This window comes from Urocitellus parryii, chromosome 1 (assembly GCF_045843805.1).
Source record: "Urocitellus parryii isolate mUroPar1 chromosome 1, mUroPar1.hap1, whole genome shotgun sequence".
In the NCBI taxonomy this organism is placed as follows: Eukaryota; Metazoa; Chordata; class Mammalia; order Rodentia; family Sciuridae; genus Urocitellus; species Urocitellus parryii.
The window spans coordinates 246989820-247017400 of record NC_135531.1 but is presented as its reverse complement, the minus strand read 5'-3'; the positions used below and the strand labels follow the sequence as shown (position 1 = coordinate 247017400).

At 37.2% G+C, this 27581-nt stretch overlaps 1 protein-coding gene across 2 annotated transcripts in view; it reads left to right on the top strand.

The window, feature by feature from the left end:
* Rftn2 (raftlin family member 2) overlaps positions 1-27581 on the top strand; it is a 63417-nt gene that overhangs the window by 27329 nt on the left and 8507 nt on the right. For both annotated transcript variants that reach the window (XM_026399326.2, XM_026399325.2), the window contains 3 exons: positions 6306-6427; positions 8509-8612; positions 24225-24303. In XM_026399326.2, the coding sequence (XP_026255111.2) occupies positions 6306-6427; positions 8509-8612; positions 24225-24303 (305 nt within the window). The remainder of the gene's footprint in view (positions 1-6305; positions 6428-8508; positions 8613-24224; positions 24304-27581) is intronic.

Sequence of the window (27581 nt, the reverse complement as noted above, 5' to 3'; positions counted from 1 at the left end):
TCCTTGAGAACCCACTGTAGAATTGTAATGTAATCTTTGCCATTGGTTTGCAACTGTCAAATAGACAAATCACTGTGGGACTGACTAGTGGAATTTTCCAAGCACAATGTTGTATGACAGCCTAGTCATGAGGTTTATGATGGCATTAAACTGCTAGTAGTCAACATTTATTACATTATCCCAATTTTGGATACTACTACCATATGTAGTCAGTGTATACATACCTATTTTGTGTACAAAAGTAATCTTTGGTTTAGAAAGTGACCCTGTTCTTACTTCGGTTCCTCTTTGTCTTCTATCTTTCTTTAACCTTTCTCAGTTATAAAGGAATACATAATTATTCATGTCTATCATAAAAACAAACAACAAAAGCTTCTCAACAATGATTTTCTAGAGAAACATTAAAATGATTAAGAGAGAAAAATTAGTGTTAAAAGAAAAATTTAAATTAAAAAAATTATTGTTAAAAGGGAGAAAAAAGATAGTAAGGAGACTGAGAAAATGCATAAGGAATCATGAGGGTTATGAAAAGCAGTATGACTTAGGACCCTGTCTCAAAAACATTGGAGGAAAGAGTGAAAAGGTAAATGAGATCAATACAACTTAGTATTGTTAAACCAGCCCAGTAATAACTCAGTAAAATGCAGTTGAAGACTTTGGATGAATACTAAAAACTATCAGGAGGTCTTTTGAACTAGCACTGAGATTAAGGATGAAGCCCATTGCAGCACCTAGAATTATCACTCCTGGCATAGTGCTCAAAAAATATTTTAGTGGGCTGGGGATGTGGCTCAAGCGGTAGAGTGCTCGCCTGGCATGGATTCGATCCTCAGCACCACATAAAAATAAAATAAAGATGTTGTGTCCACCAAAAACTAAAAATAAATATTTTTTAAAAATATATTTTAGTGATTTTGGTTATCTGTCTGTTCTTCCACTTGGTCTTATATGGAAATAGCAAGTTTTAACGGGAAGAAAATGGACTTTAAAATCAGAAAGACCAGGACTTAAATCCTATGTCTTTTACTTATTTGCTATGTGGGAAGTAGGTTGAATTCACAAAGCTTCAGTTTCCTAAAAGGAGTATAATAATAATCTTTATTGATGTGAACGTTAATAAGATACAATGTAGATAAAGTAACTCCTGTGGTACCTAGACTTCAGTGAGAGTTCACTTTCTAAACTCTTTTTTTTTTTCTTTTTTCCTGCCACTTGTTATATATGGTTTAATTCTTGTAGTAGAGATCATCTTTGTGGAGGTTAATTTTATGCTTTATAATATCTGTATCTATCCCTCTCTCTCTCTTCCTCTCCCTCTCTCCCACCACCATCACAAAGAGTCTAAGAGCTATTTCAAATTTTGGTTTGTGACTAATTGCCTAAGGAAAACCGAAAATACTCTTCACAGTCTCCCTCAGGCACCCCTGCCATGGGACTTGCCTGATGAAAATAAAATTAGCCACAGCAGTTGCCAACCAGAGACTCTGTGGGGCTTTTGTTCTAAAAGCCTCAGAACTATTTAGAAAGCCCCCGGGGAGACTCTCCCCCCTCAGCAGCTCTGGAATGCCTCATTAGACATTTTACATTGCACACTATGCCAAGCCCCTACCAAGCCACCTCAGTCTGTGGGGTCTGGCCACTGGGTGTGTCATTCAGGACTTCCCTAGGAGTATGCAGGGAAGCTGCAGAGGGGAAATTGTGACCAATGTCTGTGTCGATGTGAGAAGCAAGACAGAGGAAGCAGGGCTGAATTGGTTGCTTTGTTCTGGGATGTTTGATGCCTGACATCTAAAGCACATAGGAGACAATGTTATTTTGTTCTATCTTGTTTTTGTCCTCTTCCCAAATACTGTCAGAAATCAGCTCACCATGAGAAATGAAAGTACAAATCCAGACATTGCTCAGAAATTTAAATATATTACCTCACAAATCACACTGAATAAAATAGCTTTCCCTAGATATAGAAAGAGAGGGGGGAAACTCTTTTTTAAAGTTTTCTACTTTAGCAGGATTATGATGTAAAAGTTGTAAGAGCTGTGAAACTCCTGTGTGATGTCCTTTTACACTTACTATGAACGCCTTTTCTGTTTTAAAAAGCCCCTGGGACACAGACACACACACACACCCCTGAAGTTCCTACTCTTCCCTAGCCTACCAAATGCCCCCATCATTTCAGAGCATAGTCCTTCTCCACCTTAGTGTGCTACCTCTTAGGGCTACATTTTGATTTTTTTTTAATATTTATTTTTTAGTTTTCGGTGGACACAACATCTTTATTTTATTTTTATGTGGTGCTGAGTATTGAACCCAGTGCCCTGCACATGCCAGGCGAGCGTGTTACCGCTTGAGCCACATCCCCAGCCCTACATTTTGATTTTTTGTGAACTCTTTTCAGACTTCTCTTGATGTTCATTTCAAAGTATCACACTGAAGAGCGAGATGAAGTAATAACATTGAAACGTGTATTTCCTTATTTTACATGTATGTTTATGACAGGCCCTGTGTTAGGCACTGGGTTTACAATAATGAGTAAAATGGATGTCTGTGCTACACTCAGAAACTAGCATGCGGCATCAGACACTGGTTATGAAGGTATCAAAAATGTATTTACCTAATTTAAAAATTAGGAAACAGGACTGTGGCAAGAGTACCAGACGAGAACCTACTTGAAGGGGTAGTCAGGAGGTCCTGTCCAAGAAGGTAGTAATTACCCTGAGATTAGGGTACTAGAAAGGAGCGGGCCTGTGAGAACCAGGAGGGGAGCATTCTAGGCAGCAGAAACACCTCCAAATGCACAAAGACCAGAGGGCAGGAAAGAGGAATCAGGGGAAGACCTATGTTGCTAGAGCAGGATAGGTAAGAGAAAAAATGGCCCTAGACAAAGTGGAAGAGGCAAGCAGCAGCCAGTCTATGCAGTCTTGTACTGTCAAAAAAGCAATAACAAGAGCTAATGCGTAAGATGTACTTAGTATACGCCTGCATTGTTCCAAATACTGAACATTGACCAACTCTTTTAATCCCCACAGCAACCCTGTGAGATAAGGTATGATTATTCCTCTTTTACATGTGAGGAAACGGAGGCACACAGGTATTAAATAATGAGCACATTTTTACACAACTAGAAAGGGTAGGGCCACGTAGGTGGAGTGTGTGCTCTTAACCATCAAGCCAGGATGTTTATTTCAATTCATTTGTTGAGTATTTGAAGAGGGAATCATGATATGATTTGCATTTTTAAAGACAATTATTCAATCTCATTTCAGGAACTGGATCACCAAGGGCAAGAGTGGAAGTGGTAAGGTTGTTTAGAGGATATTAAAAATCTTTAGAGAGATGATGGTAGAGATGGAGAGAAGTAGATAAGCTGAGATTTGTTTTGGAAACAAAATGACATACTGGAACTGCAGAATGACAGCATATGTGCCTGCTCTCCACTTCAAAGATGGTCCTGGGCCCACCCCCTGGACAATTTAATAACACAAATGACACATGGACCAAAAATACTAAATGAAATATTATCTTTTCTTACATTTAGAGGAATGTCAATGTCATACCTAGCTAAAATGAATATATAATATTGCACATCTAACAAACCATTCCTTGGTAATCCTCCAAGCTTGAATATTTCTAACCAAGGTATTCTCAGGATATGCATCCTTGTCCTAGGGGGTATTCACGTTCACAAATTTGCAAGATAAATCTCTTATAGAGTGTCAATGTTACTTAAAGATGGGGGTAGAATGGAAGAGATTTTCTTTTTTAGATAAGATGAATATATTTGAACAGAGTGTGAAGTTTTGTTTTTTGGTTTTGGATGTTTTGGTTTGGTTTGGTTTGGTTTGTTTTTTTGTTTTGTTTTGTTTTAGGTACTAAGGATTGAACACCAGGGTGCTTTAGTACTCTGCTACATCCACAGAACTTTTTTTTTTTTTTTTTTTTTTTGAGACAGGATGTTTTGCCCAGACTGTCCTCAAATTTGTGATCCTCCTGCCCCCCAGCCTCATGAATGCAAAGTCTGAGTGCACTTTTAAGACATAACATTAGACTTTGAAAGGGATCATTTCAACTGTGCTTGGAGATCATCCTTCAAGGATACAATATCACTTTCATTTGCTAGTGGTAGTATTTGGCTAAAAATCTTTTTATTGTTGTTGAGAAACAATGAGTCAGGCCAGTGCTTTGTAATTTTTTCATATCACATGCATGGAAAATGGTACAACTGTAAGGCACATGGGTATGAGTGGATGAAGCTGCTCTGGGCAGGAGGTGGTGCCCTGTATTTTGGCATACCTGTCACTTTGGTCTCAGACACTAGTGGGCCAAGGCACATTGGTTAGAAAGTTTGCTTTGGATTGTGTAATGTTAACAGGTGATTCCCCTGAGGAGACAGTTATTAGGCAATTGTTCAGAATTATCATCTCTCCCTGTCAGCTCAAAGATTTAACACTGAACAATCAAAAGGTAAAGTCCTCATAGGTCCTTCCCTGCCACCATCCCTAGCTGCCATTTCTGGGAGAATGTCTTAAGAAATCTTCAGAACTCACTCCTGTGGAAGTGTCAGACTTCAGTAGTTCTGGAGCCTGGTATAGATCCTATGAGAGCTAGTTAGGGGCACTGGGGACCTTTAAAACAAGAAAGGACCTTTATTTTTAACTGACATGCAACATACACATAGTAAAGTGCATTGATCTTATGTATACAGTGGAATAGGCACAAAATATAGAATATTCCTGGCATCTCAGAGGGTCTTCCCATGACCCTTCCTTCTCAGCCCTTCTCCTCCCATCTCAGAAATATACATCATTCTGCTTTATCATCATCATCAATTGTGCCTTTTCTTGATCCTCACACAGTTGAATACTCTCTACAGAGTATATTCTTTTGAAACTAGCTTCTTTTATTCACCATAGTATCTCTGCAATTCATCTACGTAGTTGCATAACACTGAGTCTCTTTTGTAAATTTCCATTTAGTATTGTGTTGTATTTCATTCTTTCTTTAAAACCTAAAAAGTACAGAAATACTATGTATCATAATATTGAGTCACAACACCTGTGATTTTCATATTACATAATCCCAACGGAAATAAAAGGTAGATTGTAATGATCCACATAATTATTGCAGTAAAAATTATTTTTAAAACTCATACCCCCAATTCCAAAAAAGGACTTAGGGCATATACCACTTTAAAAATTGTCTGGATTTGATTCTGCTAGTTACTTTGCTGTAATGGTAGATAAGTAAATTTAAAGGAGGTGGTACATATACTGTAAGTAGAGAACCAATTCCAACTAGTGAATTAACTGTTACTTTGTTCGGGCACAAATCCGAAAAATATAAATTCTTTGTGATATTCTACCCTAAATATGAGTGATGTTTAAAAAAAAGTAAGAATGTCTTACTTATCTAAAAGTTCAATAGCCTGTTAATGAAAATTAATACAGAAAATCATACTGAAATTACTTTTGCCCATGTTATCTTTAAGCTTAAAATGTCATTTGAAAATATTGAAGTCCTTTATTATTTAGAGAACTGTCAACCAGGGAAACTTCATTGTGACATTGTGCTGCATAAAAACCATGTTTAACCCTCACATGACCATGGGAAAAATGTCTTCCATTGCAAAACAAGAGACAAAAGAAAGTCTACAAAGTCAGTTTGGTTTAGGCCAGCTGGTTATTGTCAGCTATTTAAGAAAAAGTCAGAGAGGCCCTCCCCTAAAACTTCCTTCCCAGCAGGAATTCTTTTGACAATGACTTCTGTTTAGGGTCTTCCTGTCACTGTTTATTTTGGGGGCTTTGGGGTGTTCTTTTTTTAATGCATCATTGAGGTAAAGAATTGTTCTGTTTGTATTTCTTAAAGAATTTGCCTTGCACTGATTTTAATATCATACCTTCAATTTAAAGAATTAATGTTTATATTGTTTGTCACAGAGTATAACATAACATGTAGAGCAGAAACCAAAATTTGATTTCAAGCTAAAGATCATTTCCAGATGATTTTTAGGTTTATTTTCTACTCGTTTCTCATTGTATCACATTATTTAATCCTATTTCTGTAACCATAGTTTTAATGTGGATACTTTGATTTTAATTCAGTGAAGTACAAAATTGTCTTTGCCTTTAGGAGGAAAAGAAAACCTTCAAAAAGAATGTTTGATTCAGTCAAAATATGTTTTTAAGTGATATGTTTTTAACTGAAATGTTTTTCTCCCAGCTTCCTATAAGTATTACTTAAGGACTTAGACAATCTTTAGAATCTTTTAATATTTATAACTCTTCTTAATTGTATTCTTTTCCTCACAGGGGACCATTTGCCTAAATCTTTGGAAGGATTTTTTATCTATGAAGAAGAAGGCTCTGGCGTTCCAGGTTCTAACAGGAAAGGAAATGATGCCATTGTAGTAGAACAATGGACTGTCATTGAGGTGAGCTGCAGTCTCTAACATTTTACCCTTACCTTTATATTTATTTCACATGTTGGAGACCTTCATTGCTGAAACATGTAGAATCCTTAAACACAGATTTGACCATAGTTTGGAATTTTATCACAAATGCATAAAAAATTTCTTTCATACCCTTTACCCAATGTTGAAAGTAATGTGTTTTCTTCAATGCTAATTTTTTGTAAGATAGCAAAATAAAATCTCTACATAAATAGCAGGAGGTTCCAAAAACTTGGAATTCTCACCCTAAACACAGTCTCCTGGCACTGAGATTCTCTTTACACAATGCCATGACAACTGGTTGAAAGCAAAAAAAAAAAAAAAAAAAAAAAAAATTCAGTCACTCAACTAAGCATTTTCTCTCCAAGCAACCAATGTGACTGACTTTTCTTAAGTTTATGAATTGACTTTTGAAAGCAAAAATATCCGAAAGGTGTTCTCTTTCTTACCAGGCCAAATATGTACACACAGCATTGTCCTTCATAATCAGAGATGACATTGCTGCTGATGTTATGCACTCTGAATTCAGATGTCACCGAATGGACTGCCCTTGAGGTGGACAGACTGAATTCAGGTATACTCTGTTATGTGTATATGGCCCTCGCTGATGGGCTCCTACAGTGACACTTGTGTCTTCCTAGCCTTACAAAGGTTAGAGAGACATAGCCCATTTTCAAAGTGACTAGAAATCCCACTGGGCGTGGGGGAGGTTTGAGGGGAAGAAGTGAAGTTTTCAGTTTTAAAAAACAAATTCCAAATGAATAAAAAGCAGCAAAAAAAAAAAAATACAGCCAAGTTCCTCCCTCCCTCACTACTCAGTCCTCACTCCAAACTTTCATCCTCATTCCCCTAAATATGCTTCATAAAGTACTTGCATCCAAATCCCCTAGAATTTTTTTTTTACGTTTACTATCTTATTTTAATTTCTTAAATTTGTCCTAATTAGTCATACATTTCAGTAGAATTCATTTTCACACATTGTATACAAATGGAGCACAACTTCTCATTCTTCTGGCTGTACATGGTACAGAGTCACATGGGTCATGTAATCCCATATGTGTACAGGGTAATAATGTCTGTCTCAATCCACCATCCTTCCCACCTTGACACCTCCTCCCCTCCCCTCACTCCCCTTTTGCCAAATCCAAAGTTCCTCCATTCTTCCCTCATGCCCCAATATGGATCATTATCAGCTTATCAGAGAAAACATTTGGCCTTTGGTTTTTTGGATTTGGCTTATTTCACTTAGAATGATATTCCACAGCTCCATTCATTTACCTGTAAATGCCATAATTTCATTCTTCTTTAAGGCTAAGTTATATTCCATTGTGTATATAAAAAATTTTTTTTATTGTTGGTAGTTCAAAACATTACACAGTTCTTAATATATCATATTTCACAGTTTGATTCAAGTGGGTTATGAACTCTCATTTTTACCCCGTATACAGATTGCTGTATCACATCAGTTACACTTCCATTGATTTACATATTGCCATTCTAGTGTCTGATGTATTCAGCTGTCTATCCTATTCTCTACTATCCCCCCTCCTCTCCCCTCCCCTCCCCTCTTCTCTCTCTACCCTCTCTACTGTAAATCATTTTATAAAAAATTTTTTAAATGTAGATTATCAGTCCCCATGCTCTATCAAAACCAAAGGAAGATCCAAACTCCCACTCTCCACTCCCAGCATTTTTTTTAAATATTTATTTTTTAGTTTTCAGTGGACACAACATCTTTATTTTATTTTTATGTGGTGCTGAGGATCGTACCCAGCGCCCCGTGCATGCCAGGCAAGCACGCTACCGCTTGAGCCACATCCCCAGCCCCATTCCCAGCATTTTTAACTTGGTTCAATAGTTTTAAGGCAGCAGTAGCAGAAAATGAACCCAGTAATCTGGCAGCCCCATGAAATTGTACATAATAGAGAATGAACTTCCTTTGTCATAATACCCATCAACCTTGTCAGATTTACTTGTGTAACTGGCTTTACTTGTGTAACTGAAATTTACTTATGTAACTGTCTTTGCCGTTAGATTGTGAACTCTTATGCTTATTTATGCAGGGCTGTGAAATCAAAACAGATTATGGCCCTCTGCTACACACTCTGGCTGAATTTGGATGGCTCCTGACAAGCGTGTTGCCTACACCCATATTGAGACATGACAGGTAATGCAAAAGTATCCTTTTCTGCTCTCATTTAATTCTAAAATAAGTTTACAACTTGTTTAACAAATGCCTACCTAAAACCTACAAAAATCAGCCAGGCACATACCTAAAAACCCAGCAGCTCTGGAGGCTGCAACAGGAGGATCGCAAGTTCAAAGCCAGCTTCAGCAAGCAACTGACGTGCTAAGCAACTCAGTGAGATCCTATCTCTAAATAAAATATAAAATAGGGCTGACCATGTGGCTCAGTGTTCAAGTGCCCCTGAGTTCAATCCCCAGTACCAAAAAAAAAAAAAAACCTCTACAAAAATCTTTTCAGCAAATTGCTAATCTGATATTATGGACCTTGGAGATTAACAAATTAAATCCCTTCATGTTACAGATGAACAGATTTCAGCACTACATGTGCAAAATGCTCTCATCCCCAGCTCACAGCCAGATTTAGGGCTGCAGTAGGGCCTAGAACAGGCGAGGGTATAGAAGTATTTCTGCCTCCATCCTCCCCTCCACCAAAGTTGGTTAGTTTTCCCCTAAAGCATGGACTTACTTACTTGCTGTTTCCACTAAAATACCTACATTAAAACCAAAATGTCAAAACTTCACAGTACTAACTTTTCCTTTTTCTTTTCTCCTTTTACTAACTTTTCTGGGAGGGAAAAATTGAACCACCGAACTTTAATTTTAATTTGTTTTTGAGAGAGACCAATTAAATCTTCTGTATAAAATGGATTGCTAGCCCTTCAACCCAAAGATGTTCCCTCTGACGTCTTTGGCATCCAGAAAATGACTGATTGCCAAAACTGATGTGACTGGGCTGGTAATTGCTTACACAGGATAGCACAGTACCACTTAACCAAAGGGGCCTTCCCCATTTGCAGAGTTAAGCATGGTTCCACACATTCTGAGTGATAGTCAGGTGTGACTACGGGAAGCAGCTTCTCCTCGTTCTGTATCTCACTTACCCTTTTCACCTTTTCTGGTCTTCCCAGTGTAGCAACTTGGCCCTGCCACTATCTAGCATTCCCACAATCTGTAAAAACATTTGATTGACATATCTTTATTTAAAAACTCCACACCTTCAGAAGGAAGAGGGGTTAGGTAGGGATAGGATTTAAGAAGGATATAAAGTGAAGACACTGAAGCGTAAGAACAACAGCAGCAAAGAAAAAGAGAAAGAGAGAGAGAGAAGTGAAGGGATTAATCAGTTTTTCTTCTAGGCTATCTATTGTAACTATTCTCGAATTGAGTGACAATTCCCTGAAGCATTATTTCCCAACTTTTTCTGTGACATATCTATCAAATCACAATACAACACTAATTCTTAAAATTTGGGCTTCAGGCCAGGCATGGTAGTACATGACTATAATCCCAGCAACTCCCAAGAGGAGGATTGCAAGTTTGAGGCCAGCCTAAGCAACTCAGCAAGACTCTGTTTCAAAATTTTAAAACAATTTTTTAAAAAAGGCTAGAGATGTAGTTCAGTAGTTAAACTCCCCTGGGAAGCATGAAGCTGCACTTGATTTGACCCCTTTGTGCCAAAATAGTTAAGGTCACAATCTGCACACCGAGTTCTTGAGAGACCCACGGCGTTGAGATGGCAGTATATTGTTTCTAGATCAGAGGGAGGGAGGGAGGCTCCAGAACCCCACCACCATTTAAGTTTCCCCTGTACCCTAGATCCTCTAAGCCACTAAGGAGTCACAAAAGTGGATTTTCTATGCCTTCCCTGTGAAAGCTTATCTTCACTAGAATGGCAAAGGAGCTAGTTTCTTATTTAGTCTATGATTTTGAAACTGGGTAAAAAAGTTATGAAGTACTCAAACAATGGAAGAGTATGAAACTGAGAAAAAATAATGAATAGATACATATATGCATTGTCGGAATTCTTTCTATGATAGCCACTGAGAATTTTTTGGTCTTTTAAGGACAACTTTTAGGATGATTTCAGAGCACAATCCCAATTTTTACAATTTATGTATTTTTAATATATCTAAGCAAAACTTTGAAAGGCTATATAGCAAATTCTAGTGAATGATTAGCTGTCAGGAAAGGGAATTGAGGATTTCTTTGTCTTTAAACTTTTTTTAATTTGGTTTTTATAATAAATATGCGTTTTTAAAATCAGAGTTAAAAAGCAAAAAGTCTATCAGCTAACAAAAAGATGTGGAAGCTATACATGGTGTCTGGCTCTGAAGGTGCTTGTGAGAGGGTTAAGTTTACATTTAGTACAGGACATAGCCAAGAGCTTTCATGCTGGATGGAGAAGGTCAAACTTACATATTATATAATATAATCCAGTAACTAATCAAGGGCTAGATGAGGAACTTTAGTCTATAGGTTCTATAGGAGTGTTAAAAAGAAGAGGATTATGGGCTGTCAAAGTGAAACAGGATCTTCAAATACTAAGGGGATTTAGGGGAGCATCACCATTTAGCAGATTGTTGCTTAGGAATCTGCCCTGGTGCTGGAGAGAGGGAAGTAGAAAACTGTACTTGAACACCAATTGTCCTTATGCCAGAAGGCACACCACAACGCACAGTGTCTACTCTTCCTTTGCAGGCCAGGGAACTTTGTGCATTGAACGTTTATTTTGTTCCTTTACATTTTGTGATTTGGGTCTTTCACATGACTTCAACAAAGACATCATAAGATGAAGGTTAAGATTCACTGTTGTTATCTGGTAATGAGGACTGTTGGTGAAAACTGCTTATCCTCCGCCTTTTCATTCTTGTTCAAATGCTGTTCTTAGCTCCCTCAGTATACAGAAAGAAAGTAATCACTGAAAGTCCTGTCATCTTTATTTATTTTTTTTTTTAGAGAGAGAGAGAGAATTTTTTTTATTTATTTTTTAGTTCTTGGCGGACACAACATCTTTGTTGGTATGTGGTGCTGAGGGCCGCACGCATGCGAGGCGAGCGCGCTACCGCTGAGCCACATCTCCAGCCCCTATTTTTTTTTTTTTTTTTTTTTAGTTTTCAGTGGACACAACATCTTTCTTTGTATGTGGTGCTGAGGATTGAACCCAGGCGGCACGCATGCCAGGCGAGCGCGCTACCGCTTGAGCCACATCCCCACCCCTGTCATCTTTAAATATAAAGAAAAATTACACATAGTTGATCTTGATCAAGTATGATAGAGCCTAAAGTTTTTTAGCTCTGAAACTAGAATGGTTAAGAGCCCAGACTTTGAAGCCAAGTAGATCTTGTTTAATTATAGCTTTACTTTTTTAAAAAATATTTTTAATTGTCAATGGAACTTTATTTATTTATTTATTTATTTATATGTGGTGCTGAGAATCGAACCCAGTGCCTCACACATGCTAGGCAAGTGCTCTACCACTGAGCCACAACCCCAGCCACAGTAGCTTTACTTTTTTCTAGTTGTATGACTTTGAGTGAGGTACCTAACCTCTTTTTATTTTTTAATTTTTTATCTGTTATTTTTATCTATATATGACAGTAGAATGTATTTTAATATATTATACATACATGGAATTTAATTTTCCATTTTTGTGGTTGTACATAATATGGCGTTACACTGGTTATATATTCATATATGAACACAGGAAAGTAATGTTAGATTCATTCTACTGTCTTTCCTATTCCAACCCTCCCTCCCTTCCCTACATTCCCCTTTGTCTAATCCGAAGTACCTCTATTCTTCCCTACCAACCCCGCTTATTGTATTTTAGCCTCCAAATATCAGAGAGAATATTCAGCCTTTGGTTTTTTGGATTGGTTCATTTTACTTAGCACAATAGATTCCAGTTCCGTCCATTTGACACCTAACCTCTTTAAGGCTTAGTTTCCTTACTGGAAAATTGTATAAGAATGTCACCTCTAGTGAATTAAGATTTGATTAAGGAAGATAATATATGCAGAGTACCTACACAGGGCCTGAGCATATTAGGCTAATAAATTAGAGCTATTATTTTGGGGCCTACACCTTTAACAGAACCAAAATCCCTAATAAGTTGAAAACAATTGTTCAATCATGAGAGCTTGTCTTGTCCTAAACAAGGATGTTTCAGAAAATTCAAATTCTAGTTTGCCATATACAAAATCAGCATTATGGGTTATAAGTCAATAAAAGCAACAGAAATAAATGCAACATCATAAAGATATACTCCTAACACCCAAAAAACAAATGTCATGTTCTTTTTTTGCCCCACATGTCTGATAATATAGCTTAGAACCACTTCTGGTGAAACCTTCCTTCCTTAAATGTGTTTGTCCAGTGTGTAACAATAGTGTCTTCAGCATTTCAACTCTCTCCTACTCTTTCTAATCACCTAAGCTATACTTGAATGGCATTTCCCCTAATTTCCCTCTTTACTAAAACATATCCTATTATCACATTACATAAAAATATTTTCCCCCTGTCTCTAGGTTAAGATTCATTTTCTTAAGCAGTATCACATCACCAAGGTTTAAAGCTGCATTACCATGGGAACATATTGTAATCTGATCTCTCTGCATTACCTAGGTTTATTGTTGTCAACCCTGAAATATGTCATATCCCTTTTTAACCATCATCACTGTAATTATACCAATGGGCGGATCCTTTTTCTAAGAAACAAAGGTGAAAATTGACATTAAAGTCTTTGAGACAAATTTAGTGGAAGACCAAATTAGCTGAGCTAGAAGCTCATGATACTGACTTTTTAAAAATCACAGGAATAGCTGGGTGTAATAGCACACACCTATAGTTCCAGCAACTTGGGAAGCTAAGGCAGGAGGATCACAAGTTGAAGGCCAGTTTCAGCAAATTAACAAGAACCTGTATCAAAATAAAAAGGACTGGAGATGTAGCTCAGTGGTACAGCACCCTTGGGTTCAATCCCCAGTCCAAAAAAGAAAAAGGAAAAAAAAATCACAGGAATAATATGGAAGGAAAAGCCAAAGGATACACCCTCGTTTATATCTGAAAAGGCAGAAGCTTTTGGGTACAATTGAATAAAGTTATACTCTACTGAGAATTTTTTTTAAGTGTGATCTCTAAAGACAAGATGTGAATAATAAAAAAAGGAATCGTCTTCTCCCTGTGGTGTCTGGAGCCCTGCTCTTCCTTTCTCCTGCCCATTCAGGAGGCTCAATAGCCTTGTGAGCAGCACAGCTCAGAAGCACTACAGCCTTCGGAGTCACTTCTGTGTCCCAATAACGTTCTCTAAATCCTCCTGGGGCAGTCAAAGCAGGACTTGCATATTTATATTCAGTCCAGGGAGAAGCTGGGATTTGATCCATTTCAATGCAGTTCTCTTCCTTTCTAATTTAAATTCTGGTAACAGTATCACATAGTCCCACAGTGAGTTAAACTCATGGTAATCTTGCTGTGAGGAGCATTTTGACAGAGAGCATATTTTTCCGTAGCCAATTTGTCATTATATGCCCTGTACTCCTCATTATCATCACTCTTGTTTATCTGAACTTACATTTTTAACATTTTATGAGTTGGGATGGAGGCACTAAATTGTGGTAGTGCTTTTTAAAAAATATTTTGTAGTTCTACATGAGCACAATTTCTTTGTTTTTATGTGGTGCTAAGGATTGAACCCAGTGCCTCACATATGCGAGGAAGTGCTCTACCACTGAGCCACAACCCCAGCCCATGCCTTTTTTTTTCTTTTTTTTTTTTGATGCATACACACTAATACCTGAGAAACAAACTAGAGTCAGAAGACAAAGAAATTTGTGACTAAGCAACAAATCTACAAAGTTGCAAACTAAAATGTAATTTTATAATTTTGCTTTTTAAAAGCTAAGAATTCAGGCTGGGATTGTGGCTCAGCGGTAGGGTGCTCGCCTTGCACACGCAGGACCCGGGTTCAATCCTCAGCACCCCATAAAAATAAAGGCATTGTGTTGTGTCCATCTACACCTAAAAAATAAAAAAATTTTTTAAAAAAAAGAAGCTAAGAGTTCACTCACTTATAAGTTGCAAATGCTAAACTATGACAATTAATTAATGGATATAAAGAAGAAAAGTAATCAGAAAAATACATAATAAGTTATTTAGGTTACTATTTAGTTTCTTTGAAGCAAATTATATTCTATGCTTTTATAATTATGTCAAAATGAAACCCAATATTATGAATGAAAGCATCGCTGGGGTTGTGGCTCAGTGGTAGAGAGCTCGCCTAGCCTAGCATGTGTGAGGCCCTGGGTTCGAACCTCAGCACCACATTAAATAAATAAATATGATATTGTGTCCAACTAAAAAATAAATATTAAAAAAAAGAATGAAAGTACCCTTGAGTAAGCCTCTAGTTACCGCCCCCAACCCCCACATAAAAAATGTGGTATTTAGGTGGTAATGTCTGTGTAAGGGATAGTTGTTACTGTAGGCTCTTTGGTGGATCTGGAAACCCAATTAATAAAGAGCTGTTTAATAAGAGAAAAGAATAAAGGTTTTGTTAATTTCATATGTGCATGGGTATCTTCACAAGGGGGTGAGTCTGAAGAAATGACTAAAGCATAATGATTTTTAGAACAACAGACTCATGAAGGAATGACAGTACAAATAGACACCTGGATTAGGGGAGTACTTCTAGGGAGTTTAAGAGATATATAGGGGCAGGGTAGAAGCTGGTAGAAGATGAGGGTTGCTGTAAAGAATTTGTTTATTGAAGTTCACTGCAGTCCCATTTCGCAGTGTCTGGGGATCAAGGCTATTTTTCAGCCAGGTGTGTGAAGGACATCCTTCCCAAAAACATCTTTATGGCTTGCTCCATATAGGGAAACTCAGACCAAACGGCTCTTTCTGAAGTTCCAGTTCCTCAAGTGATTTCAGCTTGAAATAATCAGAAAGCCAGTTTGGCACATTTTGAGATGATCCCCTTTAACTCCTTCTCTGTCATGTGCAGGGAAGGCAGGAGATGAAGTTTAAATACCTCAGATTATTTGCTCTCTCTGGCAATCTTAAGTAAGAGTAGTCAGGAATGTGGGAAGGTGTATTCAGAAAAGTAGGAACAGGTGAATGAATTCCTAAAGCCATCTTCTAATTTAAAGTCATTTGGGCTGGGATTATGGCTCAGTGGTAGAGAGCTTGCCTTGCATGGACGAGACCCAGGTTCGATCCTCAGCACCACATAAAAATAAAGGCATTGTGTTGTGTCCATTTACACCTAAAAAATAATTTTTTTTTAAAGAGAGAGAGAGAGAGAATTTTTTATTATTTATTTTTTAGTTTTCAGCAGACACAACATCTTTGTTTTTATATGTGCTGCTGAGGATTGAACCCGGGCCGCACGCATGCCAGGCGAGCATGCTACCACTTGAGCCACATCCCCAGCCCCCTAAAAAATAAATTAAAAATATTTTAAAAAAATAAAGTCCATAAAATTAAAGACTGATTTTTCAAAAAAAAAAAAAAAACAAATGTGAAAATAGAGGGAGGTTTTCTATCAGTTAACCATATTTCACATGTCATCATTAAATATGCTCTTTTAGAATAATTTTTGAGGGAAAGTACTAGGGACTGAATTGAAGCAAATTATATTCCATGCTTTTATAATTATGTCAAAATGAAACCCAATATTATGTATATCTATAATTAACCAATAAAAAAATTAAAAATTAAAAAGACAGTTGTGGCATAAAACACATATAGGAGATGCATAAAACACAAATGTTATAATTATAAACAATCACCCGTGTAATCACCACCAACCACAAAACAGGATATTACCAACACCCTAGCAGCACCCTATGTTTCCCAATCACACCCACTTCCATTACCTAGAGGCCTGTTTTTTCACTATAATCACATCCAAAATAGTACATTTTAGCTTTGCCTGTCTTAACTTTATAGAAATAGAATTATATCATGTATATGCTTTTACATGAGCTGCTTTCACTTAATTACTATTGTTTTATCATGCATATTGCAGATTATTTATCCATTCTGCTGCAGGCAGCTTTGTTGTCTTCAGTTGTTAGCTGTGACAAGCAACCCCTTCTGAGTTTGGCAGGGATACACATGTGAGAACCTAGAAATGAACTGATGGGTCGAAAAGCATTTCTTTAGCTTGATTAGATAAATGCCAAACTTACAAAAAGTTTGTTTCAGTTTACAGTTCCACTAGCAGAGTGTGACAGCTTCCTTTTGCTCCAACACAAAATATTATCATACCTTAAATTTTGCCATTCTGTGGAAAAAAACTGTATAGATAGTTGAATAAGTATATAGATCTCAGTTGTGATTTTCATTCATATTTACCTGATTACTGCTGAGATTGAGCACATTTTTGTGAGTATTGGCCTCGTGGATCTTTCTTTAAAGGATCTGTTTAAGTCTTTTGCCCACATTAAAAATTATATTTATGAGTTATTTAAATATAACAACCATATCTTTTATTAGTCATGTAGGTTGCAGTTATTTGCACTAGTTCTGTGCCTTGTTTCCTTACTCTTTTTTTTTTTTTTTTTTTTTTAAAGAGAGAGTGAGAGAGGGGAGAGGGAGAGAGAGAGAATTTTTAATATTTTTTATTTTTTAGTTCTCAGCAGACACAACATCTTTGTTGGTATGTGGTGCTGAGGATCGAACCCGGGCCGCACGCATGCCAGGCGATCGCGCTACCGCTTGAGCCACATTCCCAGCCCCTGTTTCCTTACTCTTTTTATGATTCTTTCTTGTTGTGCTGGGGATGGAACCCAGGGCCTCATACATGCCAGGCAAGTTCTACTACTGGGCTACACCCCCAGCCCTATGATATCTTTTGATAAACAAAATGTTCTATTTTTTAAAATTTATTTATTTATTCTAATTAAGTATATATGACAACAGAATGCATTTTGATTCATTGTACACAATTGCAGCACAACTTCATTTATCTGGTTGTATATGATGTAGCATTACACCACATGTGCAGTCATACATGTAATAATGCCCATCTCATTTCACCATCTTTCTTGCCCCCATGCCCCCTCCCTTCCCCACCCTTCCCTTTACCCAATCACAGTTCCTCCATTTTTCCCATGCCCCTCCCCCCATTATGGATTGGCATCCACTTATCAGAGAGAACATTCAGCCTTTGGTTTTTTGGGGATTGGCTTACTTCACTTAGCGTGATATTCTCCAACTCCATCTATTTACCTGCATATGCCATAAATTTTATTCTCTTTTAATGCTGAGTAATAATTCAGTGTGCATATACACCACAGTTTCTTTATCCACTCATCTACCGAAGGGCATCTAGATTGCTTCCACAATTTAGCTATTGTGAATTGAGCTACTGTAAACATTGATGTGGCTGCAGTATGATGTATCTACAGTATGCTGATTTTAAGTTCTTTGGATATAAACAAAGGAGTGAGACAGCTGGGTCAGATGGTGGTTCCATTCCAAAAAGGTTTAAATTTTAAAATAGGCAAATGTATCAGTCTTTAGCCTTTTGTGTATTTTTAAGAAATTTCTCCCCTTCACTAGGTGTGGTGGCCCACACCTTTAATCCTAGAGATTCAGGAGGCTGAGGCATGAATTTATACAAGTTCAAGGCCAGCCTGGATAACTTAGTGAGACCTGTATCAAAATAAAAAAAATAAAAAGGACTAGGGATGTAGTTCAGTCATGAAAGCACCCCTCGGTTTAATTGCCAGTACCAAAAAAAAGAAAGAAAATTTCTCCTTCACTGAAATAACTAGGAAATGGAAAGAGGGAATGACTTTATAATTTGAGGCACTTTAATAAATTCTAAATTAGCATAAAATTCTGTCAGCTATAGTTATTATAGGGTCATGAGCCTAAAGAATAAGTTTTATGAAGATGAGAAGTAATAGTTACAGTCATATTAAATGTCAATGAACTTCTTGGTTCATTGACATTTATAAAAAGACCTAGCTAATTTTCATCTCTGCTGCAAATTTTTGCTCACTTGTTATAATTTTGGGAGGGGCAAGGAGGTGTTACCGGGGATTGAATCCAGTGTTGCTTAACCACTGAGCCACATCTCCAGCCCCTTTTTTATATTTTATTTTGAGATAGGGTCCCGCTGAGTTCTTAGGGCTTTGCTAAATTGCTGAGGTTGATCTTGAACTTGCAGTCCCCCTGCCTCAGCCTCCAGAGTCACTGGGATTATAGGACTGCACCACCACACCTGATTTGGTATGGTTTTTTTAAAGCATGCTCCATCACATTAATATGTTAGCACAGAGATAAAATGACCAGATATTCATAAATTCTTTGATTCTTCAAATATTACCGAGCTTCTTTTAAAAGGGGGGCTTCCTGCTAAGTAATGTGAAAGATGGAAAGAAAAGAAGAAAAAACTCCTCAAGGAGTTTACTTCTGTTGGGAGGAAAATGTCAGCAACTATATTACCAGGGAAAGTGGGTAAGCTCCACAAGAAGGATCCATGAGAGCTCTGAAAAAAAGGTCAACTGGAGAATTTTTGAAGGCTTTATGAAAGAGGTCACACTTAAAGCTAATCTCTAAAGATAAGAAAGATGGGACCAGCCAGCGGTGGTGGTGTGGGCATTCCAAATGGGAAAAAGCTCCAGCAGAGTTTCAGCGATTGATTGTGGGACAATCAAACATGATCTAAGACATAATAAGACTCTTCCATCTATTCATTAGTTCCAATTATTTCTCCTTAGTTTCAAAGGTGCTTGAATCATAAGTACATATTGGACAAGGAGAAATTCCAGTTGTCCTTATAACCTCCTACAAAAATAATTTTAAAGTTTAGATATCACTAAGGATATTATCAAACTATACAGTAGGACTCCTTTTTAGTTTTGGTTTCATCATTTATTTTTATAAATAGCTATCTAACTCTTTGCAAACTAAATTCATGGGAGGAATTTTAGGCAAAGCTTTCAGTGATTCATCTTTATGAACTTGTCATGAACAGGTCATGAACTTGCTCCTTTTTCCTTTTGAGATACTAACATTGGGACTGACCTATTATAATAGTCTACTTGATTCAGGATAAATGAATACTTCTTTTTATTCTTTCATTATTTTTCAGTATAACCCCTGAAAATTATAAGCTGAAATGCTTAATTCAGGAGATGCTAAATAAAAATGTGAACTTTTACAAAATAATCTACACTTATATACTAATTATAAAGATTTCTGGTGAAAATGGGATTAAATTAAGCCATTCTCTTCTGTGGCCAGGGCTTCACTGAGTTCTTTCTACACTTACTTGTGGAGGTAGTATGATGTTGTGGAAAGAGTGGGACCTAGCAATGGCCCCAGAGAAAGCTCTTAAAGCTCTGGATCCAATTTCCTTACCCATAAAATGGGGAAAATCTTATTCACTCTGTCCACCTTGAAGGATTAACATCTAAAACAGGTACACTAATATACATGACTAATACTTACTGTACTAAAAGCACTTACACAGGTCAAAGTTATTTTTATTAATTTAGCCCATAGAAGATTTTGCTCTTGGGAAACTCTGATCTTTTTCTTGATAGTCATGTTGTTGCCATACCAAATCCCTCTCTTTAAAATGACACTCAAATAGGGTTTTCTTTGTATTTTCTTATGAAGTGCATAGAAGCATGCAGGAACTAAGCATTCACTGTCTCATCCACAGTATTGGCCCATCTCCGCTGACAAGACACTCTGCCCCTCCAGGACTGCCCAATAGACCCACCCTTGCTCAGCCTGAGCCCTGGGGCTGACAACAGCCCTAAGGACTATCTCTGACCTCAGACCTGAAGGGACTAGTAGAGGTTTTCACAACTTGCTATATACTTCACCAATGTAGGTTGTACCAGAACTTTTTCAATTATTTTGTGTAAATCAATCATTTTTTTTAAAGCTGCATTTGTTTTCTATTATATATATAGTATTTGGACTACATTAATTATATATTATATAATTATATATTATACTATATAAATATATAATGTAAAAAGGAATCTGAAGATTCTTAAATTCCCCTCAAGAAGGCGTGAGAGGGACTTAGTTACTCAGCTAAGTCACTGTTTGAATGGAAACAGATGTGGGCCCTGTCCTCTCTGAAAGCATCCAGGGCATTTGAAACAAACTCTCAGGTCCCATGAGGACTTCTTCAGTCTCCACTATGGGGAAAATACTTTATCCTATATCTGTAAGTAGAATTATCTCAGGAGTTACTGGCAGCATGAGATACTCACTTTCTTTACCAAATAGGCATCTCTCTGCAAAGCTCTGACCTTTTTGCATTAGCTCTGCCATGATTAGAATTTCCAAATTACATGGTGCCGCCACACGCCACTAAATCAGTCAGGGTCACTCCAGGTGAATTGAGTTGGCATGAAATAATCACACAGAGACAGAGAAAATACCTTTTTCTTGGGATTCAGCAATGGCTCCTTGGCCCCAGCTCCCACAAGAGAGGCAGACAAAAAAGAGAAAGAACAAGAGAGCGCGCCCGAAGCCCTATTTATTGGGGGGAAAATACTCAAGAAAGTTCCACGCAAATGAGGCAAGGGATTGGGTTTCAGGGGGGTGTAGCCCAGTCTCATTGGGTGACGCCCACTCCCAAGGCTTCATTCCCCTGCTGAGGGGAGGTGGGATCCACCTGCTTCTGCGCATATCGGAAGCCATTCTCCACACCTCCACCACTCAAGGCTAAGGGTGCCCAGCTCCTATGTGGCTGATCCTGACAACATGGTTTCACTGGTGTTCTGAAAATAGCAGGACCTACTTTAAATCTGAATGGCCCTCAGAACACCAGTGCCATAGAATTTGCAGACATCTCTCAAATTGCAGATTGGACTCCCAGAACCTCCCCAAAAAGTGCGCACATGTTGACCTTCCAAAGACTTATTTGGGCATCTGGAGGCTGCCCAGAAAAATTGAGAAACCACCTCTGCCTTTACTACTTTATGTCATGAGGATCCACAACACCAATCCTCACAGAGCCAGTAGAAAGTATTACTCATTGTCACTTTTGCCTATGAATGGATACTTTCCTTGCTTTTAAAAGTTTCTGCCTGATGGGCACGATGCCATGTAATCCCAGTGACTCTGAGGCTGGGGCAGAAGGATCACAAGTTTGAGGCCAGTCTCAGCAAGGTCCTAAACAACTTAGTGAGACCCTGTCTCAAAATAAAGAATAAAAAGGGCTGAGTATGAAGCCCAGTGGTTAAGCAACCCTGAGTTCAATCCCCAGTACCAATTAAAAAAAAAAAAAAAGAAGAAGAAGAAGAAGAAGTAGTGATTCTGCCCTCTCACAGGTGAATCTTCTTCACACCACAGGAGTGATAAGTTTGACTATCTCACTGTCCCATCAAAGTGACTATGGTTGCTTTGCCCTCCCATTTGCTAGTATGTCACCTGTCTGCATGATGTGGTAAATACCAAGCCAAATGCTGGTGAAGGGAATCCTATTTCCAACATTCAGGCAATAATTCTCAGCCCAGGGTTCTGTGCTTCAGACTAGCTGAGAACTATTTTTCTTGATGAATACTCCACCCCACCTACCCACCACCTCCAACCAACTAAGGCTTTGGTAGACCATGTCCTTTCTCCTTCCCACACCTCATTGAGATCCACTGATAGGTACTCGATCAAAGAAACAAAGAATACACACAGTCATATTAGAAGAATATGAAGACAAAATTAGACATCAAGAGGAACCATTGATGGGTGTTATCATTTAAGGGACAAAAACACTGAATGCCTTCTGATAGTAGGAATTGTAGGAATTATTACCAAGTAATCTCCAGGGCCCAAGAATTCCACACTTGGAAGTCTGTCTTTTTTAGCTATGGTTCCTAAATATAGTACATTAGAGCTACTTGGGGAGCCTAGTGAAATGGAGAATCCACAGATCTGGAATCAACAAGCATTTGGGTTTGGGATGCACAATGAAGCTGAGGAAGTCTGCCACGGGCCAAACACTGCATCCTAGAGCATTCACACTTGCCTGTGCCATGGTCAGTCCCTATAGAGTCATCACAATTCCTACCCTGACACTCCGGCTTTCTATTAAAGAATAATTCTACCCTGATCCCTCCTCCTTATCTTTGGATAGTTCTAGGCCTGGTTCTTTCATGTCATTCTCTACCTGGATTGCACACCTTGAACCTCACTCAGAAATCTCTTTTCTCAAGTTCCCTTTCCCCTGAACTTGCTCTCTAAGAGATATTATTGATTCTGAGATACTTCCCCTCTCCTGAACTCCACCCCCACATTCCACTAAAGGGATGGAGAAAGTGGAAGGAGATCACATTTGTCGTGCTTCTGCTAGTAACAGGCACAGGGGAAGCTCTTCATACACAATGGACTCATTTGTCATCAGGTTCCTGATAGGAAACTGAGTCAGAGAATGTAAAGACTTGGACTGAAGTAGTCCACTTTAGGTACTATGGTAGAGTTTGGATTTGAACCCAGGAACTGTCTGGTTCCAAAGCTATGTTTTTTGAGCCTCTTAAACACATGTCCGGCCTGTTCTGTAAGCATGCAAATACCTTCTCCCAACCAACTGGTATCTTATAATGATTTAAATTGTTCCCCAAAATTACATTATACTTCATACCAAGTTTAATAGTTCTAATAGAAGATAAAGTCCAACTAAAATGAGACTTTACTAAAAGCAGTCTTTTAAAAATAAAAAAGAAGCAGTTTCCCATCACCACTTAGAGGGGCAATTTGATGTTTCACAAAACTCACTAGCATCAGTGTGTTAAGATTTTCAGATGGTGTGCAGTTGACATATACTAGGGCCAGAATCTCAGCATTGCATTCATTTTCCAGAAAAAGAACTCAGCATAAAATGCAGCTAATAGTAAGGTTTTGTTGAGGTTTTTTGCATAATAAAAGTCGTAACTGAGCAACATTCGCAGCAGACACTCCTCCCCATAAATCCATGGAGACTGGAAAGCATTTCAGAGGAACACAAACCCCAAGTAGTCTTTGGCAAGGGGTAATTTGCCATGATGATAGTTAAATAAGGAGAATACTGAGTGGCTGACTACAAAGAAGCATCTTGAAAATAAAACTGGCCGTGCCTGATGTCTGTCATTTGAAATGTATATAAAATTTCTCACATGTGGAGCCCAAATTGATCTCTTTTTTGACGAGGCAGACTTGACAATGCATACCAAGAAGCTTAGATCATACTTTTTTGACCTAGTAAACCCACTCTTGAGAATTTATCTTAAGGAAATATTTATAAGATGAAGATTATGTATATTTTTATAACACCATGATTTATAATTATCAGGAAACTGGAAACAACCTATTTTCCAGAAATAAAGAAAAGGCTTAGTACCTTTTGGTATCTTAATTCTTATAATATGATCATATCATACTAACAAAGAAAAGGGTACTCAATGAAAGGTATAGAAACAAAAATGTAAATATGTGGCGGTTATAGACATACAAAACTACATATGTTGCTAAAGACTAGGAGGGAAAACAGAGATGAAAACAGTTACAGTGAGATATTATAAGAGTTTTTAAACATAAACATTTCTTTCTTTCATAATATTTTGTTTTTTCATCTTATTTTCCCAGCTGTAACTTATACAGAATCATATTTCATAATTATCTTGGGGTCAGAAGATTATTTTACAAAGGACATGTGTGGATCATTTCTAGCCAAGTGTGAAATACAAAGAATTACTGATTGACAAATACTGTTGCTGGTGTGTGCTTGTTTGTTTTTTTACAGTGAGGGGAATCTGGCTACAAAGCAGGTGGTATTCCTTCAGAGGCCAGTTATGTGGAATTCAGCTGTGCAGACCCCAGAAGTGAGTAGAATTGATGCTTTATGAATTGGATATGATATTAAAGCATTTAATCCCTAAATTCTCATTGTAATTCCAAATGGTGAGTACAGATGATGAAGTGGGGACTTGATATGAAAACATTCTTCTGAATGTTCCCTTCTGTCTTCTGTAAGAAGGGAAATATGTTAGCCATCAGGCAACATGAGATAGTTCTGAAGGGGACTAAAATATGCCACTTTGGTATAAGGATTATTTTGAGCTGAAGGAATTAAGAAATAGCAAGTACAAGAGAAACTCTCCACCCTCCTTTTTTCTCCAGAAAAACAGGGCATAAATTTCATATCATAAACCAGGTGTGGTAGTGTACACCTGTAATCCCAGGAACTAGGGAGGCTGAGGCAGGAAGATCATAAATTCAATGCCACACTGGGAAATTTTGAGAACTAGTACCAAAATTAAAAAAATAAAAAGGGTTGTAGATGTAACTCAGTGACTAGCACCACATAAAAATAAACAAACAATGGTATTATGTCCATCTACAACTAAAAATATTTTTTAAAAATTTCAGGATGTTGAGATTATTTCAGGCAGAACATGTGGGTAAAGCAATCTGGAGTATCTAACCTCTATAACAACAAGCCAACTTGTTTTAGTAATACAAAAACTATTAATATTACCACAGTCAACTTAGCTATTCATATATATTTTGTGAAAGTTAAATTTATAATATACCTTGAAAAAATTATGCAATCATACATTTGTAATGGCACTGTTGTTCTTTGTTTGTACTTTATAATCAGTTGTTGTTTGGGAGATTTCTCTATAGGTTTTTCAGATAATTTTGTCAAAGATGTTTAGTTCTAAAAACAGTCGGTGGAAATTTGGACTTGACAAGTGTTGCCCTATGATTGTCAATGAGTTTTTATTAAAATGATCAATTTCATGAGCTGTTAGATATTGACCTAGAGTCTGACCCTTGGGGGAAAAAATATTTTCCCTTTCTTCTAGTAAGACTAATGTCAAGGGGCTGGGGCTGGGGCTCAGTGGTAGTGAACTTGCCTGACATGTGTGAAGCACTGGGGTCGATCCTCAGCACCACAAATATATAAATAAATAGAGAAAAGGTCTATCAGCAACTAAAAAAATAAAACTAAAAAAATTACAAAAGAAAAAAAAAGACTAATGTCAAGATATGTAAGACTTTTCCTATCTAATTGTACTCAGCATAGAACAATATTTTTATGTCAAATCCATTTCATGGCCCTGTGGTCAGGAGAGAAAACAGAATTATATTATGAAAGAAGTCTGCTGTTGGAAATTTTTCTCTGCAGTTATCAAGACTTTACTTTTGGAATTTGTTTTATATTTCATATACTTTATGCAATATTCTAGGTAGCTTAAAAAGTTTTAACATGAAAATTATCAAGTCAAAACATGCTTCCATTTACTACTGCCTCAGTTTTCTTTCTCTTTCTTTGGTACTGGGAATTGAATCCAGAAGCATTTTACCCCTAAACCACATCTCCAGCCCTTTCTGTTTTTTAATTTTTGACACAGTTCTTGCTAAATTACTGAGGCTGGCCTTGAGCTTGGGGTCTTCCTGCCTCAGCCTCCCCATTTACTGGGATAATAGGACTACACCACTGTGCTGGGTGGGCCTCAGTTTTCTTTAAGCTGTTAAAAGATGGTCTATGTTAGTAGAACTAGAAAATTTTTAGAAAAAAATGTTAGAATAAAATGCCCATAAAGAGAGGTTAAGCAAAGAATTCTTAGACATAATCACATAATCCATTAAAAATTTGTTCAATTAGATTTCATCAAAATTATGAGTGACAATGTTCTATGAATAACACTATTAAAGAATGAAATGACAAGCCATAGATTGAGGGGGGGGGAATAAACTCACCTTACATACATGACAAAGGACTTGTATCCAAAATGTATCAAGGACTCTCAAAATCTAACAGTAAGAAAAATAATGCAATTTAAGAAATAGTTAAAAGACTTGACTCCCTCACCAATGAGGACATATACATGAGAAGTAGATGAAAAGATGCTTCAACCACTAGCCCTCAGGGAAGTACAAATGAAAACCCGATGAGATACCCCCATACTACACCTATTAGAACAGCTAAAAAAAAAAAAAAAAGAAAAGAAAAACTGGTGAGGATAAGGAGGAAACAGAACTGTCATGCCATTGCTGGTGAAGTGCAAAATGGTACTTTCCAGCCTCTCTGGAAAACTTTTTCACAGTTTCTTTAGTTAAACATACATTTACCATATAACTTAGCAATTCTTTCAGATGTTTATCCTAGTTCCAGGATACGAACTTAAATTAAGTAATTATATTAATTATATTATATTATATTATATTAATAATTAATTAGGATTAATAATTAAGATACAAACTTAAGTTAAATACAAACTTAAGTTCACACCAAAAACCTATATGCAAATATTTATAGCAGTCTTAGTCATACCTACTGAAAATTGGGAACAACCCAAATGTCTTCAACAGGTGGATGGATAAACAATTGTGGTATGTCCATACAATTAAACATAACTCAGAAATGAACTAGTGATACAAATGATAACTTGGACAAATCTCCAAGTTGTTATACTGGGTAAAAGAAGCCAGGCTCAAAAGGTTAGATTGTATTATTCCATTCATCTGACATCAAGAAGACAAAACAATAGTGTGAAGAACACATCACAATACTGTTGTCAGGAATTAGGGGAGGAATAAAGAATGATAGAGGGGTAAATGGAGTTTTTTTAGGTGATAGAACTATTCTGTGTACTGATTATGATTACACAAACCTATAAATGTGTTAAAATTCACAAAACTATACACTCAAAAGTCACTTTTACTGTATGATCATTTAAAAAATAAAATTTCAAGCTGGGCACAATGGCACATGCCTCTAGTCCCAGCTACTCGGGAACTGAGACAGGAAGAATATGTGAGCCCAAATGTTCAAGGCCAGCCTGGGCAATATAGTAAGACCTCATTTCAAAATAATAAAAATAAATAAATGAATAAAATTTCAAAAGATCAGTTGCTTTGTAAATTACATAGACTACATTTTTAATGTCTTGTTTGTCTATAAAGGCTGTTGTTGGGTAATGTAATTCTTATTAAGTACAATGAAGTTCTTAATCTCCTTTTTTCTACATGAGGTTATGTGGTGTGGTAAAGTCCCTCTTTTTTTCTGTTCTTATCTGTTTTTACTTTATTATGGGGAGAGGTCTCTATAAGGTCCTTGCTTAGCATCTGGACAACCATCTTAAGTGACAGC